At 40.0% G+C, this 19,825-nt stretch overlaps 1 protein-coding gene across 2 annotated transcripts; it reads right to left on the bottom strand.

Moving 5' to 3' along the window:
- Nucleotides 1–1,453: 1,453 nt before the first annotated feature.
- Nucleotides 1,454–16,143, bottom strand: LOC139764610 (folate receptor beta-like). 2 transcript variants are annotated; one of them, XM_071691453.1, is made up of 7 exons: nt 15,703–15,830; nt 14,786–15,009; nt 13,233–13,386; nt 6,387–6,575; nt 5,427–5,675; nt 2,754–2,952; nt 1,454–1,615 (listed from the first exon to the last, which is right to left on the bottom strand). In XM_071691453.1, coding segments are annotated over exons 2-7 (825 nt in total). In that variant the 5' UTR covers nt 14,818–15,009; nt 15,703–15,830; the 3' UTR covers nt 1,454–1,613. The 2 variants fall into 2 exon arrangements, with proteins under 2 accessions (XP_071547554.1, XP_071547555.1); XM_071691454.1 differs by lacking the exons at nt 14,786–15,009; nt 15,703–15,830 and adding an exon at nt 15,985–16,143.
- Nucleotides 16,144–19,825: the final 3,682 nt, after the last annotated feature.

The raw sequence follows: 19,825 nt of genomic DNA, 5'->3' as shown, positions 1-19,825 counted from the left end.
AACCCTCCTGATACCCAGGAGAGTAGTATTATAATCATACTTGTAATAATACGCTAATAAAAGAGAAATTGTTATCTCAATAAAATTACTGTACTAATACAGATTTGTCATCCGACGATGCACCTACAACTGTGGTGTGCGATATTTTGTCCAGCATTGTTGATAGGTTGCTTGTGACATTAATAGATAATATATGGAATTATACATTAGCTGGGAATTTAAGATATTACCAACAAAATCTTTGGCAGTCAGGTGGCACATGGCACTTCATTTCCCTTTGTATTCAGTATCACTCCAACTTCAGGAATTAAAGTGATTTACATTTTCCATTGTCCTTTCTGTGATGAGCTGGATATTCATGGATGATATTCTTTCTACCCTATTCCCAAGAATATTCTGATGAAATGTACATATCATGCTTGATTGCCATTTCTCCCATTAGTGAGGTAGCACCAGAAACAGACGAAGAAAACCAGCATCCGCTCACATTCACTCCATACTGTCATGTATAGTGTATCAAAACCACAGCCCCGTCCACACCCACGTCCCACAGACCTTTCCATGGTTTCCCCTCATCCCCTTGTTCAGTCCACTGGCAGCATATCACCCCATATACCACATCGATCCATCCATTACAAAAAAATCAAATAAATATTTATTATTTTATTAAATTTTGTCACTGTCTCTTGCGTTAGTGAGGTAGTGCAAGGAAACAGACGAAAGAATGGCCCAACTCACCCACATACACATGTATATACATACACATCCACACACGCACATATACATACCATCTCAACGTATACATTTATATACACACACAGACACATACATATATACACATGTACATAAATTCATAGTCTGCCCTTATTTATTCCCGTCGCCACCCAGCCACACATGAAATGACAACCCCCTCCCCTCACATGTGTGCGAGGTAACACTAGGAAAAGACAACAAAGGCCACATTCATTCACGCTCAGTCTCTAGCTGTCATGTATAATGCACCAAAACCACAGCTCCCTTTCCACATCCAGGCCCCACAAAACTTTCCACGGTTTACCCCAGATGCTTCACCTTCCCTGGTTCAATCCATTGACAGCACGTCGACCTCAGTATACCACATTGTTCCAGTTCACTCTATTCCTTGCACACCTTTCACCCTCCTTTAAGTTCAGGCCCCGATCACTCAAAATCATTTTCACTCCATCTTTCCATATTCCAAAATAAAAGTAAGTATTCATTCCTCACATACTGACGTCCTGCTAAATGCTATATCCCGGACACATATCTTACAATCCCTGAGTTATCTATCAGTAATACTAAAACTGTAAAAATATTCTAATCTAATAGCTAGACTGAACTGTAAAATAATTTTTTCATTTGATTTCATACGTAACACCAATAATAGAATTTCCATTGCATATCTTTTGATTTATGATAAATCAAAACTAGTTCATAAGGTGTGACTTGTGTATTTGCACCATTAATTACAAATCAATTAGAATAGTAAACAGCATTAACACTGGTAGGAAAATACATCCTCTAGGTATATAAAAGACAAACATTCAACATTTAGTACACTACATTGACACCTTCATAAGGAAAATGTCAAATATCTTTTTTTTTTTTTTTTTTTTTTTTTTTTTTTTTTTTTTATACTTTGTCGCTGTCTCCCGCGTTTGCGAGGTAGCGCAAGGAAACAGACGAAAGAAATGGCCCAACCCCCATACACAAGTACATACACACGTCCACACACGCAAATATACATACCTACACAGCTTTCCATGGTTTACCCCAGACGCTTCACATGCCTTGATTCAATCCACTGACAGCACGTCAACCCCTGTATACCACATCGCTCCAATTCACTCTATTCCTTGCCCTCCTTTCACCCTCCTGCATGTTCAGGCCCCGATCACACAAAATCTTTTTCACTCCATCTTTCCACCTCCAATTTGGTCTCCCTCTTCTCCTCGTTCCCTCCACCTCCGACACATATATCCTCTTGGTCAATCTTTCCTCACTCATTCTCTCCATGTGCCCAACCCATTTCAAAACACCCTCTTCTGCTCTCTCAACCACGCTCTTTTTATTTCCACACATCTCTCTTACCCTTACGTTACTTACTCGATCAAACCACCTCACACCACACATTGTCCTCAAACATCTCATTTCCAGCACATCCATCCTCCTGCGCACAACTCTATCCATAGCCCACGCCTCGCAACCATACAACATTGTTGGAACCACTATTCCTTCAAACATACCCATTTTTGCTTTCCGAGATAATGTTCTCGACTTCCACACATTTTTCAAGGCTCCCAAAATTTTCGCCCCCTCCCCCACCCTATGATCCACTTCCGCTTCCATCCGCTGACAGATCCACTCCCAGATATCTAAAACACTTCACTTCCTCCAGTTTTTCTCCATTCAAACTCACCTCCCAATTGACTTGACCCTCAACCCTACTGTACCTAATAACCTTGCTCTTATTTACATTTACTCCCAACTCTCTTCTTCCACACACTCCACCAAACTCAGTCACCAGCTTCTGCAGCTTCTCACATGAATCAGCCACCAGCGCTGTATCATCAGCGAACAACAACTGACTCACCTCCCAAGCTCTCTCATCCCCAACAGACTTCATCCTCGCCCCTCTTTCCAGGACTCTTGCATTTACCTCCCCAACAACCCCATCCATAAACAAATTAAACAACCATGGAGACATCACACACCCCTGCCGCAAACCTACATTCACATGATATAATTAAAGTGCCATATTGCCATAAGCTGAAAAGTGTACCATAATACACTGTAAGTACAAGTAGCTGCTCCAGAAATTATATGTGCATAATATTGAGCAACAGCATCATTTGGGTTTCCACCTGTCCCGTCAAACCACAGCCGCATACAGGGTCTTGAATTATTCGTATATTTCCAAGAATTGTCCCAAACCTGAGAAAAAGTAGGAATACATATTAGTTCCTTTATAGTGCATGTGTGTGTGTGTGTGTGCGTGGTAAGTCAGCTATTTACTATAGGACAGTTACTTGTATTTCAGCGTTTTGTACCCAATCCTAGATATACAACCAAATCCCTACCATCTAGAATCTTACCAACATAATACCAATCCTAAAACCCTCCTAACTATCCTACTGCCCTTTCTTCTACAACCCTGCATCACTTCTGTCCTACTGCCCTTTCTTCTACAACCCTGCATCACTTCTGTTTTCAGTATCCAAACTCTTTAACTCTTTAACAAACTGATCTACAACAGAATCAAGCAAAATTTTCCACACTCACTCATACAGCTTGTCTTTAGACCCAATTACTCCATCACCACATTCTACACAGACCTCAAACAATGTGTCCTAGATGGCTTCAACCAACCACAACTCCAATTTCACACTGTTAGTGACATTAGACATCAACAAAGCATTTAACACTGTCCCTAGACACACCCTTACAGAAATAGTTGACATCACCCTCCACATTCAGTGACTAAAAGTGGTTAGACAACCTCATAGCCGGCTGCCATCGCTGAGTCACTCACAATGGCTTCATCTCTAAAACCCTTTAATTCTACAATGAGGTTCCCAAGGAGCAGTTTTCCACCAAATCTTTTCAATCTCTTCTCACATGACCTTCCATTACTTCTGGCAAATCATAGTATGAAGGTCCTTTTATGTCTAGATGACCTCATAATCATAACACCCTACCACAGCAGTAGCAACAACAAACATCACAGAAAGAGATAGGTGAGAGAAATAATTGCTGTTTTGGGAACTCCACCCCAAAATCTCAGAATTCTGGAGGTGAAGCCTTTATGAAAATCTCTGGCTTAGCAGTGAGCTATAAGGTCAGCTAGCCACTTTTGTCATTCTTGAGAGTGGTGTCAAGTACCTATTGTTTGAGGATAGGTTGGGAATAGCATCAAATGCTTCACTGATGTCTAATGCCACTATTTCTGTGGGGTAGAGTAGATGTGGCTTGTTAAACCCATCCACAATGTGTTGGGTGAGGTGTGTATGAAGTGATTAGGTCTAAAGAAGTGCTGTGTAGACAAAAATGAGATGCTTTCCTTGACTGTATGGTGGGTAAGTTTCTGAAGAATTTTGAAACATCATTGCAGTGATACTGGTGGTATGAGAATGGGTGCTGAGGGATTTGGAGGGTTTTAAGAATGGGAACTATATTTGTAAGTTTGATGGGTGAGGATGTTTGTGAAAGTATATGTTGCTACAGGAGCAAAGTGAGTTATGTGGAAGTGTGAAATTTTGTCAGACTATTGCCAATGTTATCATGTGCTGAAAAAGATTCCAATTTAAAACTGAATAATATAAGTGCTAACAATTACAAATGAAAATGTGCAGTAGCAGACCATCCTACTCAGGAGAGATTCACACATAAACAATAAGTAGTTTTATAATATATACCTTCTTAATTCTGAATAGCTGCATGTAAAAAAAAATCCCAATATTACCTTGAAACTGGGGAGTCCAAATTGGAGATGGAAGGACAGTGTGAAAATGATTTTGAGTGATTGGGGCCTGGACATAAGGGATATATTGGAATGATGTGATACACTAGGGTCAACATGCTGTCAATGGACTGAATCAGGGCATGTGAAGCAACAGGGATAAACAATGGAAAGGTCTCTGCAACCTGGTTTTGGATGGGGAGCTATGGTACACTATACACAACAGCTAGAGAAAGGATGTGAGTGTTTGCAGGCTTTCTTCGTCTGTTCCTAGTGCTACATTGCTAGCTTGAAATGGCGATCAGAAATATTCCTGGGAATAGGGAAGAAAGAATATTACCCATAAAGAATATTACCCATAAATACCTAGCATGTCACAGAAAGCAACTAAGTGGAGTAGGAAATCCTCCCCTCCAGTATATTTCTTTCTAAAAGCAGTGGAAGGAGCCAACTGGGGATTTTCCTCTACGGCTTAGTTGTCCATTCCTGATGCTACCATCCTTATGTGAGAAACGGTTAACAAGAACGAAAATAGCGTGAGAGAGAGAGAGAGAGAGAGAGAGAGAGAGAGAGAGAGAGAGAGAGAGAGAGAGGCATAAATCCTATTCTTTAACAAAATCTAATTACAAAGATAAAAAAAATATTATCCCTGGGGATAGGGGATTAAGAATACTTCCCACGTATTCCCTGCGTGTCATAGAAGGCGACTAAAAGGGGAGGGAGCGGGGGGCTGGAAATCCTCCCCTCTCGTTTTTTTTTTTAATTTTCCAAAAGAAGGAACAGAGGGGGCCAGGTGAGGATATTCCAAAAAAGGCCCAGTCCTCTGTTCTTAACGCTACCTCGCTAACACGGGAAATGGCGAATAGTTTAAAAGAAAAGAAAAGAAAGAAAGAAAAATATGCAATACATCTCATATCATAATCTTCCTTTTACAAAAAAATCAAATTACTGTATCACAGAAGGTCTGGGCATTTCCATATATTTCTCTGATTGTTTGACAGGTGGCTCCCTTCGGGCAGACATTGGTACGGCACTTGGAACCTGAAGAACATTTATCAGTACTATTTATCCAATCAAAATTTCTTGACCAATTGTCTGTACACGTATAGTCATTTGCACAGCTATTGAACCAGATTTGACAATCACTGGCACAAAGTGGAACCTTCCAGTACCGTTCCTTCCTCCATGAGCGGGTCTCCTGTACAAGTAAAAACAGTACTTCAGGGTTGACATCAAATATTAAAGATATTAAACAGACTCATCATTTCATAAATCACACTCTTTCCTACCTGTATACAGAATAAACAATAATTAAACCAAAATCCCACATAACTTATTTCTTGAGACAGTGTAGCAGCTAATGCAGATGCCTTCACCAGCATAATCTCTAAACATATGCAAATTCTTCCATCAAAACTCCTCCTTATAGTTTGTTTTAAAATTGTTCTTTCCACATACATTCATTAAAGATGTCTTCATAACATCTGTATCTTACTTTATCAACACCTTTCACAATACCTACCTTTACCTCACATTTATTTCATTTGTGACATAATTTGACACTGTGGGTAGCTTTAAAACAGTTTCTCGAAAAATCCATCTTTACATTAATCCTTACACTCCCAACAGTTGTCATAATGGTAAAGAACTAAGAATAAATGTATCTTTTAATCCAAAGTTTTAGATGGCTCAACCTTAGTTTGCACATGAAGGCCAACTCAAAATGTATGTATTTCAATTACCTACATCCTTTTCATGCCAGTTTTATCTATGAAGAACAACTTGGCTGTCAGTTTTTTCCTAACCTGTCTTTTCCATTGAATCATCTCACTTGAATTAACTTTTTTACTCACTCTTCTAGCAGACTGCAGAACAGGAAAAAAATATGAAGAATGAGAAAGCAACTTACTGATACAACCCAGGGGCCCACATTGGGCGAGCACTCATAAAAACAGTGATCTTGCAGGAAATGTCTGTGGCAGTCTTCAGACATTTTCTTTCCTGGACAGTGGTCATAATTGAAATTATAGGGATTGCTTTCATGTAACTTCTTTGTTGTTTCCTCTGTACAACATGATCGATTCTTCCATGGAGTACACTGTGTACGACAAAAATTAACAAAGAAATTATACCTTACAAAATATTTTGCGTGCAAAAAAGAATATATGCAGTAAACAGTAAAAAGCAACTCTAACGGTATATCATGAATATTCTCACTGATATGACCTGGATCTTACTGAATTAATAAAGTTTCTAACACACAAGTGAGAACTGCAACATGAATGATCAAAGCAGTCAAACTATCAAAAAATCTGGTATCCAGGTCACATGATGTTGGGTCTTACATAATATTAGTCAGATAAGAGCAGAACAAAGACACACATGCACAACAAATAGTTTCCTTTTGGGTAACAAGTTACAGAGTTGCTCTCTGAGCGGAACCTAGATGACATCATGTTCACCTTGTTACATGAATAACATGCGAGGAGGAATGAGTTGAGACATTCATATACAGTAGTGGTAATTATCAACAATGCAGTCAAGTCCATGGACTGAGAGATATTTAGAATGATACACATAACATATATTTTTTTTATTATTATTTTGCTTTATCGCTGTCTCCCGCGTTTGTGAGGTAGCGCAAGGAAACAGACGAAAGAAATGGCCCAACCCACCACCATACACATGTATATACATATACGTCCACACATGTAAATATACATACCTATACATCTCAATGTACACATATATATACACACACAGACATATACATATATACACATGTACATAATTCATACTGTCTGCCTTTATTTATTCCCATCGCCACCCCGCCACACATGGAATAACAACCCTAAACATATATCTATATATATATATATATATATATATATATATATATATATATATATATATATATATATATATATTTTTTTTTTATATATACTTTGTCGCTGTCTCCCGCGTTTGCGAGGTAGCGCAAGGAAACAGATGAAAGAAATGGCCCAACCCCCCCCATACACATGTATATACATACGTCCACACACGCAAATATACATACCTACACAGCTTTCCATGGTTTACCCCAGACGCTTCACATGCCTTGATTCAATCCACTGACAGCACGTCAACCCCGGTATACCACATCACTCCAATTCACTCTATTCCTTGCCCTCCTTTCACCCTCCTGCATGTTCAGGCCCCGATCACACAAAATCTTTTTCACTCCATCTTTCCACCTCCAATTTGGTCTCCCTCTTCTCCTTGCTCCCTCCACCTCTGACACATATATCCTCTTGGTCAATCTTTCCTCACTCATTCTCTCCATGTGCACAAACCATTTCAAAACACCCTCTTCTGCTCTCTCAACCATGCTCTTTTTATTTCCACACATCTCTCTTACTCTTACATTACTTATTTATTTATTTATTCATATATTTGCTTTGTTGCTGTCTCCCGCGTTTGCGAGGTAGCGCAAGGAAACAGACGAAAGAAATGGCCCAACCCACCCCCATACACACGTATATACATACACATCCAAACACGCAAATATACATACCCATACATCTCAATGTACACATATATATACACACACAGGCACATACATATATACACATGCACACAATTCACATTGCCTATATTCATTCCCATCGCCACCTCGCCACACATGGAATAACATCCCCCTCCCCCCTCATGTGTGCGAGGTAGCGCTAGGAAAAGACAACAAAGGCCCCATTCGTTCACACTAGCTGTCATGTAATAATGCCCGAAACCACAGCTCCCTTTCCACATCCAGGCCCCACACAACTTTCCATGGCTTACCCCAGATGCTTCACATGCCCTGATTCAATCCACTGACAGCACGTCTACCCCGGTATACCACGTCGATCCAATTCACTCTATTCCTTGCCTGCCTTTCACCCTCCTGCATGTTCAGGCCCCGATCACTCAAAATCTTTTTCACTCCATCTTTCCACCTCCAATTTGGTCTCCCACTTCTCGTCATTCCCTCCACCTCCGACACATATATCCTCTTGGTCAATATATATATATATATATATATATATTATCCCTGGGATAGGGGAGAAAGAATACTTCCCACGTATTCCCTGCGTGTCGTAGAAGGCGACTAAAAGGGGAGGGAGCGGGGGGCTGGAAATCCTCCCCTCTCTTTTTTTTTTTTTTTTCTCCAAAAGAGGGAACAGAGAAGGGGCCCAGGTGAGGATATTCCCTCAAGGGCCCAGTCCTCTGTTCTCAACGCTACCTCGCTGATGCGGGAAATGGCGAATAGTATGAAAGAAAGAAAGAAATATATATATATATATATATATATATATATATATATATATATGAAAGCCGGCAAGGCAGCAGGTGTGGATGGTATTGCAGTGGAATTTATTAAAAAAGGGGGTGACTGTATTGTTGACTGGTTGGTAAGGTTATTTAATGTATGTATGACTCATGGTGAGGTGCCTGAGGATTGGCGGAATGCGTGCATAGTGCCATTGTACAAAGGCAAAGGGAATAAGAGTGAGTGCTCAAATTACAGAGGTATAAGTTTGTTGAGTATTCCTGGTAAATTATATGGGAGGGTATTGATTGAGAGGGTGAAGGCATGTACAGAGCATCAGATTGGGGAAGAGCAGTGCGGTTTCAGAAGTGGTAGAGGATGTGTGGATCAGGTGTTTGCTTTGAAGAATGTATGTGAGAAATACTTAGAAAAGCAAATGGATTTGTATGTAGCATTTATGGATCTGGAGAAGGCATATGATAAGAGTTGATAGAGATGCTCTGTGGAAGGTATTAAGAATATATGGTGTGGGAGGAAAGTTGTTAGAAGCAGTGAAAAGTTTTTATCGAGGATGTAAGGCATGTGTACGTGTAGGAAGAGAGGAAAGTGATTGGTTCTCAGTGAATGTAGGTTTGCGGCAGGGGTGTGTGATGTCTCCATGGTTGTTTAATTTGTTTATGGATGGGGTTGTTAGGGAGGTAAATGCAAGAGTTTTGGAAAGAGGGGCAAGTATGAAGTCTGTTGGGGATGAGAGAGCTTGGGAAGTGAGTCAGTTGTTGTTCGCTGATGATACAGCGCTGGTGGCTGATTCATGTGAGAAACTGCAGAAGCTGGTGACTGAGTTTGGTAAAGTGTGTGGAAGAAGAAAGTTAAGAGTAAATGTGAATAAGAGCAAGGTTATTAGGTACAGTAGGGGTGAGGGTCAAGTCAATTGGGAGGTGAGTTTGAATGGAGAAAAACTGGAGGAAGTGAAGTGTTTTAGATATCTGGGAGTGGATCTGTCAGCGGATGGAACCATGGAAGCGGAAGTGGATCATAGGGTGGGGGAGGGGGCGAAAATTTTGGGAACCTTGAAAAATGTGTGGAAGTCGAGAACATTATCTCGGAAAGCAAAAATGGGTATGTTTGAAGGAATAGTGGTTCCAACAATGTTGTATGGTTGCGAGGCGTGGGCTATGGATAGAGATGTGCGCAGGAGGATGGATGTGCTGGAAATGAGATGTTTGAGGAAAATGTGTGGTGTGAGGTGGTTTGATCGAGTAAGTAACGTAAGGGTAAGAGAGATGTGTGGAAATAAAAAGAGCGTGGTTGAGAGAGCAGAAGAGGGTGTTTTGAAATGGTTTGGGCACATGGAGAGAATGAGTGAGGAAAGATTGACCAAGAGGATATATGTGTCGGAGGTGGAGGGAACGAGGAGAAGAGGGAGACCAAATTGGAGGTGGAAAGATGGAGTGAAAAAGATTTTGTGTGATCGGGGCCTGAACATGCAGGAGGGTGAAAGGAGGGCAAGGAATAGAGTGAATTGGAGCGATGTGGTATACAGGGGTTGACGTGCTGTCAGTGGATTGAATCAAGGCATGTGAAGCGTCTGGGGTAAACCATGGAAAGCTGTGTAGGTATGTATATTTGCGTGTGTGGACGTATGTATATACATGTGTATGGGGGTGGGTTGGGCCATTTCTTTCGTCTGTTTCCTTGCGCTACCTCGCAAACGCGGGAGACAGCGACAAAGTATAAAAAAAAAAAAAAAAAAATATATATATATATATATATATATATATATATATATGTTGTTTTTTTTCCGCTGTCTCCTGTGTTTGCGAGGTAGCGCAAGGAAACAGACAAAAGAAATGGCCCAACCCATCCCCATACACATGTATATACATACGTCCACACATGCAAATATACATACCTACACAGCTTTCCATGGTTTACCCCAGACACTTCACATGCCCTGATTCAATCCACTGACAGCACGTCAACCCCGGTATACCACATCGATCCAATTCACTCTATTCCTTGCCCTCCTTTCACCCTCCTGCATGTTCAGGCCCCGATCACACAAAATCTTTTTCACTCCATCTTTCCACCTCCAATTTGGTCTCCCACTTCTCCTCGTTCCCTCCACCTCCGACACATATATCCTCTTGGATATTGGTATGTTGCATACGACCATCATGGAATTCAAAACCCTTCATATCCTTGGGAAAATAAAATTCTGTGGGATACCTCAAAGGGTAGTGAGTTGTGGGATGATGAAACAAAGTTGTAAGTGAAAGGAGAGTTGTATGTACATTACTTGCAGGGAAGGAGTGTTAATAACTGGAAGATCTACAAGTCGAGAGGAAGGTGCAGGGACTGAAGAAGAAGGCTAATGAGAGGTGGAGTGAGAGAGTACTGGCATACTTCAGGCAGAACAAGGAAATGTTTTGGAATGAGGTTATTTGTAAGAAGAGAACAGGAGAACAGATGGGAGAAACAGTGACATGAGTGGGTGGGAAAGTGGTAATAGGTAAGGAAGAGGTGAACAGATGGAGTGAGTATTTTAAAAGTATTTGGATAAAGGGACAGGAATGCAGTTTGTTGGGGTGGGGTTGGGGGCTCAGAGGAGAGTTAGTTGTTTTCTGATGATGCTGTGTTGGCAGCAGATTTGAGTGAGAAACTAGAATATGGTTTCTAAGTTTGGCAGTTTGTGTGAAAGGAAAAAGTTGAGAGTAAATGTTATCAAAAGTAAGGCAGTTAGATTTAACAGTGGAAAGAGATAGGTTATATGGAGTGTGATTTTGAATAGAGATAATCTGGGGAAGTGGGGTTTTCGTCACCTGGAAGAGGACATAGCAGCAAATGGAACCAAGAAAGCAGGTCATGTGAGGGCAAAGAATAGGTATGTTTGATGGTATAGTATCTCTAACAATGTTGAAAGGATGCAAATCATGGGCCCTAAATAACAAATACAGAAGAAGGTGGATGTGTTAGAAATATAATGTTTAAGGACAACATGCAGTGTGAGGAGAGTTTCTGGGATGTGTCAAGGGTATATGGGGTAGGGGGACAACTGATGGATGGTGTGAAAGCCTTCTGTAAAGGAGCAAATGCATGTATTAGAGTGGATGGAGAGCAGAGTGAACGTTTTGGTATACATGTGGGAGTGAGGCAGGGCTGTGTGATGTTACAGTGACTTTTTAACATACACATGGATGGAGTGATGAGATAGATGAAAGCAAAACTAGGGAAAGTGGGTACAGAGATGGAGTGTGGTGGTGAGGTATGGTGGCTAGTGGCAAGCCCGCTTGTGGATGATAATGTATTGCTTGCTGAGAGTGAAGAGAGGTTGCAGAGGGTTATACGTATCTTTTATGATATGTATGAGTATAGGCAATTGAGGATAAATGTGGGTAAAAGTAATGGTGTTTGAAAGGTAAAAATAAAAGTATATATTTTGCAAAGACTTAGAGAGAGAGAAGAAAGTGTTATAGATACAGAAAGAGAATGGCTTAAAAAAGTGACAAATTCAAATATTTTGGAGCTATCTTAGGTAAGTTTGGTGGTACAGAAGGAGAGATAAGGGAGACAGCAGAAGAGGGTGTAAATGAATGTGAAAAAAGGACTAAAAAAAAAGGACTAAGGGACAGAATTCTCCTCCCAACCCTGACCTATGCAGAAAAATGGCTATGAATGAGTCACAGAGTCAAGAGCCCCAACTGTGGAAGTGAGCTGTTTGGAAGGACCACGTGGTATTATGACTGGATGGAATGAAGAAAGAAATGTGGGGGTTGTTTGAGAGACTTGGAATGCAAAGGGAATAAACTGTGGAATGGCAGAGTGGGTGAAACATAATACTTTGTGGTGGTCTGGGCATGTGGAAAGAATACAAGCCAAGGAGTTTACAAGGAAAGTGTGAGGTAGTACAATTAAAGGAGCTGTTGTGAGAGAAAGACCACCCATGACATGGGGAAACAGAGTGGAAGAGTAGTGGAGGGAGAGAAATGGTAGAAGAATGTGTGGAATGTTGATGCAAGTGAGATATGTAAGGACTGGGATAAGTAAATACTCTTGCCATAGTCATCCCCTTGATGGAAGTTTTTGGAGGGAATGAACATTAGAGATATAGATAGATAGATAGCATAACACTAGTAAGGAGATTATGGTATTGGGGCTAAGAAATCAAGCCATACCTTACAGTGAACTACTGCTCTTAGTTTACATTTGATAATTCAAAATAATTTTTTCCAAGCATTACTATAAGGCTATCTATGACTATTTTAGATTTATCTAGCTTTTTTATTGCCTTTAAATCTATGAGAAAGAAAATGTACATTTGAAAAATTGCAGTAACACTGATACTACCATCAATACATACATTGTACTGATTCACACATTCCATAAAACGACATATGGGATATGTTCATCTTCTTTACGGACAGACATTATATTAACGAGATAAAGAAGCAGTTTCCTATAACTCACCTGTTCAAACAGTGAGCTCTCTGGTCCTGGTGCAGTCTTGTGATGCTTTGCATCCAGACACCAATTTAATAGCTCATTTTTATCTTGAGATCTCTGGGCCTCCGCTATCAATGGCAAGATCACTATTAATATTTTTGATACAAAGTGATGCATCCTGAAATGTAAAAACAAAGTAAAGAAATGCTGATTATAGTTTGTAAAACCAGAGGTAAAGTTGCTACAGCTAAACTACATTTAATTCCCAATTTAAATTTTGTCTAAAGCTAAACCACGTTTAATTGTCAACATGAATTTTCTAATTGTAAATTACTAAACATGATGAACATATGTTACTTGTAAATGGGAACATATCTAGTAGGTCTTTCATATCTATTGCATAAAGCAAGGCAAGGTCCTGATCTTTAAGACTTTTTTTTTCACCACAGCCATTGCAATTCACTAAAACTTACCAGTTTGCTGAATACCTATAGTGGCTAAGCAATCATGCTTCTGATCAGTGCTAGCCTTTATTACCAAGAGAACTATAATTCCTATACTTCCAGCACTCTACACAATTAACATACAATGAGTGACCATCATATCTAATTTGTAAACACCATATCAAATAAAGAAGAATTCAAAGAGCAATAGACCACTGAGAAAGGCTTTTTGCAATAGCAGAAGATATCTAGTCAGAAACTCTCAAATCAGTGCAGTAAAAGTTCTGATGGACTAATTGGGGAAAAGGGTGGTCTGAAGTCAGATTCCATAAAATCCTGAATTTTACCCCAGGGACACAAGGAACTCAAAAGTCAATATATATGTATATATATACTCTGTAACCTTACAGTGGTCCATTGATAAAGCTGTGATTAGTAGCAATCCCTCCATCCCAAAGGCTTGAAGTGTTCTGGGAGTAAAAGACTACTTTGAGTCATACGGAAACAACTTCTGGGGTATTCCTTAAGTCAATTGAATCATCTGGTCAGAAAAGTGCTTAAATGAAGTGCAGGCAGCTACTCTCCCCATGTATAAGATGCTTAACCACCTTCAGCTTTTCAACAATGCTCTTGTATCTCCTGAGCTGCTTGGCATGTGCAAACCTGACAACACTCTTATGTGCCATGATATAATACAAAAACAGGTCTTTGTACCACAGAAAACACAGTATTTGTGTGAGAGTAAAGGCACTAAGACTGTTTATGTGCCAATCAAGCACATGCTCATCTCATACTATTATGCAGTGACCAAGCTAGGTCTTGTTTCACCTGAAATTTTTACTAAGATTGTCTTTGCAGGTGTAAGTGTACAAAAAAAATAGTCCTGCAACATTAAAACTATTGTGAATTGGTGTAAAACTACATTGATATGTGCAGGGAGAATGTTGTATGTTACTGAAATAAAGAAATAAGGCACTAAGGTGACACACAACAGGATGTCACATGGTCTCGTAATGCCCAACATATCAAACCTAGGTCAGGAACTACATTGTAAACTCAAGTCTTACCAACCTACATTTTCAATGTAACATTCTTTTACAGAATTTTTTGTTGATCCTAAACTTAGTCTCTTACCTCTCTTCTAAAATCAGTATTTCTGTTGCCATTTACAAAATCCAGCTGCTTGCACACCTGTACCATTAGCCAGACCACACAAGACTCGAGAAATCACTGTATCACACAATGAATGTGGAACCATTAGTAACTCATGGGTGGGCAACTGTGGTGTCTGCTTCTTTTCCTATACTGCTAAGAAGTGGTTCTTTTTATCAGTCTTCACTAATTACGATCTGCTCCATCTAAAACGGTAAGTTTTGTAATCCTTAAAAGACTTTTCTTCAACTTTTTCACTTAATGAAATAAAATGCCACTTACACAAGATCTGATTATGATCTTGCTTATTTTCATTCATTAGAAATGCAGCAGTTGCTTTCATTTGTTCTAACAACACATGTAAGACATATATCATTATATACCAAAGATCATTCAAACACCTAATACATAAGAGCACAGTATAGCATTCAATATAGCTACTGTACTAGATATCATGAGCACATACACAACAAACACATCTACATAAATGTGTCCTACATGTGCCCATACTGTCCAGAGAGACACCCCAGACCTGTGCCAGTGACATATGCCCGACCAGTGCCAGAAGTGGCACACCCAAGAGTGGTCTGTCAAGGACAAGGACCTGTGCCATTGGCCTGGTAAATCTCTAAAAAGCCTTACCCACCTATTCTTTTTCCATAATTAAATAGAAATTCTAAGTGATTCATACTTTCAGTCATCATCCCCTTTACAGTACAGACAATCTCGTTCATTCGTAGAATACTCTGTCTGAAAACTATTACAATTCCCAACGGAATAACTTTAACTGAAGTAAATAACACACACACACACACATATATATATACACACACATATATATATATACACACGAGCATAACATTGATGCACAACAGTAAGAGTAATCCATCCAAAGTCACTTGAGATTCTCCTGTGCATCCTTGAAGCACTTGAAATATCGATGCGTTTATGTGAACCACAAAATGCCATTTCAAGACATCTGTGGCCCACTACGAGGAAGTAAATTCTCTAAGGATATGTCACCAATGCACGGGGGTGAGAATCATCCCCGACGAACTTACGGGGAATAATTACAAAATGAACTAACGAACAAACTGGATAGTCAGCAACTCGATACCTTCTTGAAGATCAAACTTGTAAGACGATTGATTGCTTTAATACACATGCAGACATCCAATTACCTGATAGATTCAACGTTCCGAATATGAAATTTGGAAAAAAGACTGTGTGTCGTCCAATCCCAAGTGCAGCTTCTCTATTAAAGGTCTGTCTGGTCAAGGAATAACTACTTATTCTGTTTATGAAATTGTCTGCGGCCGAATGGATTGCGTTTGTGTTTGGAGTAACTTTATGTTTGGTTTTTATTTTCTCTATGAAGAGTGACCTATATATATCAGGGTTATCACCTGGTATTAGAGTGGTAATTCTAGATTATTTTCTTATGTGTTGGATCGGTTCCGTGAGTTTCAAATTTTTAATTCTTCTCCCGTGCTCATTTCTTTAATATTACTTGTCAGTCATTTCGTATGCAGATGAACTGTATTTTATGTTATTGTATATACATTATCGTTTCTCGTGTGCCGTCTGTCATTTACAATGTATTATGAGGACGCCACTAGAAATAAGTGATGGTATGTACCTTAAGTGCTTTACGCGGTGAAATATGAAATATTTATGAATGTACAACTGGATATATATTAATTTTGCACTATAGATTTACATGCCTTGGTTTAATCAACGGACAGCACGTTACCCCTTGTATACCACATCGCTCAATTCACTCCATCCCGTGCACACCATTCATCCTCGTGAATGTTAAAGCACTGGCCACTTTATATATATATATATATATATATATATATATATATATATATATATATATATATATATATATATATATATATTGGGGAAGAGCAGTGTGGTTTCAGAAGTGGTAGAGGATGTGTGGATCAGGTGTTTGCTTTGAAGAATGTATGTGAGAAATACTTAGAAAAGCAAATGGATTTGTATGTAGCATTTATGGATCTGGAGAAGGCATATGATAGAGTTGATAGAGATGCTCTGTGGAAGGTATTAAGAATATATGGTGTGGGAGGAAAGTTGTTAGAAGCAGTGAAAAGTTTTTATCGAGGATGTAAGGCATGTGTACGTGTAGGAAGAGAGGAAAGTGATTGGTTCTCAGTGAATGTAGGTTTGCGGCAGGGGTGTGTGATGTCCACATGGTTGTTTAATTTGTTTATGGATGGGGTTGTTAGGGAGGTAAATGCAAGAGTTTTGGAAAGAGGGGCAAGTATGAAGTCTGTTGGGGATGAGAGAGCTTGGGAAGTGAGTCAGTTGTTGTTCGCTGATGATACAGCGCTGGTGGCTGATTCATGTGAGAAACTGCAGAAGCTGGTGACTGAGTTTGTTAAAGTGTGTGAAAGAAGAAAGTTAAGAGTAAATGTGAATAAGAGCAAGGTTATTAGGTACAGTAGGGTTGAGGGTCAAGTCAATTGGGAGGTGAGTTTGAATGGAGAAAAACTGGAGGAAGTGAAGTGTTTTAGATATCTGGGAGTGGATCTGGCAGCGGATGGAACCATGGAAGCGGAAGTGGATCTTAGGGTGGGGGAGGGGGCGAAAATTCTGGGAGCCTTGAAGAATGTGTGGAAGTCGAGAACATTATCTCGGAAAGCAAAAATGGGTATGTTTGAAGGAATAGTGGTTCCAACAATGTTGTGTGGTTGCGAGGCGTGGGCTATGGATAGAGTTGTGCGCAGGAGGATGTATGTGCTGGAAATGAGATGTTTGAGGACAATGTGTGGTGTGAGGTGGTTTGATCGAGTAAGTAACGTAAGGGTAAGAGAGATGTGAGGAAATAAAAAGAGCGGGGTTGAGAGAGCAGAAGAGGGTGTTTTGAAATGGTTCGGGCACATGGAGAGAATGAGTGAGGAAAGATTGACCAAGAGAATATATGTGTCGGAGGTGGAGGGAACGAGGAGAAGAGGGAGACCAAATTGGAGGTGGAAAGATGGAGTGAAAAAGATTTTGTGTGATCGGGGCCTGAACATGCAGGAGGGTGAAAGGAGGGCAAGGAATAGAGTGAATTGGAGCGATGTGGTATACCGGGGTTGACGTGCTGTCAGTGGATTGAATCAAGGCATGTGAAGCGTCTGGGGTAAACCATGGAAAGCTGTGTAGGTATGTATATTTGCGTGTGTGGACGTATGTATATACATGTGTATGGGGGTGGGTTGGGCCATTTCTTTCGTCTGTTTCCTTGCGCTACCTCGCAAACGCGGGAGACAGCGACAAAAAAAAAAATATATATATATATATATATATATATATATATATATATATATATATATATATATATATATATATATATATACCAACCAGTCAACAATACAGTCACACACACACACACACATATATATATATATATATATATATATATATATATATATATATATATATATATATATATATGTGTGTGTGTGTGTGTGTGTGTGTGTGTGTGTGTGTGTGAGAGAAACGTGGGAGGTGGGCAGATTAGAAAGGGTTGTGAGTGGTGGGATGAAGTAAGATTATTGGTGAAAGAGAAGAAAGAGGCATTTGGACGATTTTTGCAGGGAAATAATGCAAATGACTGGGAGATGTATAAAAGAAAGAGACAGGAGGTCAAGAGAAAGGTGCAAGAGGTGAAAAAGAGGGCAAATGAGAGCTGAGGTTGGCGAGTATCATTAAATTTTAGGGAGAATCATAAGATGTTTTGGAAGGAGGTAAATAAAGTGCGTAAGACAAGGGAACAAATGGGAACATCAGTGAAGGGGGCTACTGGGGAGGTGATAACAAGTAGTGGTGATGTGAGAAGGAGATGGAGTGAGTATTTTGAAGGTTTGTTGAATGTGTTTGATGATAGAGTGGCAGGTATAGGGTGTTTTGGTCGAGGTGGTGTGCAAAGTGAGAGGGTTAGGGAAAATGATTTGGTAAACAGATAAGAGGTAGTAAAAGCTTTGCGGAAGATGAAAGCCGGCAAGGCAGCAGGTTTGGATGGTATTGCAGTGGAATTTATTAAAAAAAAGAAAAGAAAAGGGTGACTGTATTGCTGACTGGTTGGTAAGGTTACTTAATGTATGTATGACTCATGGTGAGGTGCCTGAGGACTGGCGGAATGCTTGCATAGTGCCATTGTACAAGGGCAAAGGGGATAAAAGTGAGTGCTCAAATTACAGAGGTATAAGTTTGTTGAGTATTCCAGGGAAATTATATGGGAGGGTATTGATTGAGAGGGTGAAAGCATGTACAGAGCATCAGACTGGGGAAAAGCAGTGTGGTTTCAGAAGTGGTTGAGGATGTGTGGATCAGGTGTTTGCTTTGAAGAATGTATGTGAGAAATACCTAGAAATGCAAATGGATTTGTATGTAGCATTTATGGATCTGGAGAATGCATATGATAGAGTTAATAGAGATGCTCTGTGGAAGGTATTAAGAATATATGGTGTGGGAGGTAAGTTGTTAGAAGCAGTGAAAAGTTTTTATCGAGGATGTAAGGCATGTATACGTGTAGGAAGAGAGGAAAGTGATTGGTTCTCAGTGAATATTGGTTTGCGGCAGGGGTGCGTGATGTCTCCATGGTTGTTTGATTTGTTTATGGATGGGGTTGTTAGAGAGGTGAATGCAAGAGTTTTGGAAAGAGGGGCAAGTATGCAGTCTGTTGTGGATGAGAGAGCTTGGGAAGTGAGTCAGTTGTTGTTCGCTGATGATACAGCGCTGGTGGTTGATTCGTGTGAGAAACTGCAGAAGCTGGTGACTGAGTTTGGTAAAGTGTGTGAAAGAAGAAAGCTTAGAGTAAATGTGAATAAGAGGAAGGTTATGGGGTACAATAGGGGTGAGGGACAAATCAATTGGGAGGTAAGTTTGAATGGAGAAAAACTGGAGAAAGTAAAGTGTTTTAGATATCTGGGAGTGGATCTGGCAGCGGATGGAACCATGGGAGCGGAAGTGAATCATAGGGTGGGGGAGGGGGCGAAAGTTCTGGGA

This window comes from Panulirus ornatus, chromosome 50 (genome assembly GCF_036320965.1).
Source record: "Panulirus ornatus isolate Po-2019 chromosome 50, ASM3632096v1, whole genome shotgun sequence".
Taxonomy (NCBI): Eukaryota; Metazoa; Arthropoda; class Malacostraca; order Decapoda; family Palinuridae; genus Panulirus; species Panulirus ornatus.
Note: the sequence above shows the minus strand (reverse complement) of the source record. Positions and strands in the feature narration are given on the sequence as shown.

What these genes read in the sequence shown, in the direction of transcription:
- LOC139764610 (XM_071691453.1), bottom strand. Translation starts at nt 14,817, where the DNA reads ATGGCAACAGAAATACTGATTTTAGAAGAGAG. An exon ending in TGGGCCCCTGGGTTGTATCA is followed by an intron (nt 5,676 to 6,386) that starts GTAAGTTGCTTT and finishes TTACTTGTACAG; the next exon opens with GAGACCCGCTCATGGAGGAA. An exon ending in CCCAGACCTTCTGTGATACA is followed by an intron (nt 2,953 to 5,426) that starts GTAATTTGATTT and finishes ACTTTTTCTCAG; the next exon opens with GTTTGGGACAATTCTTGGAA.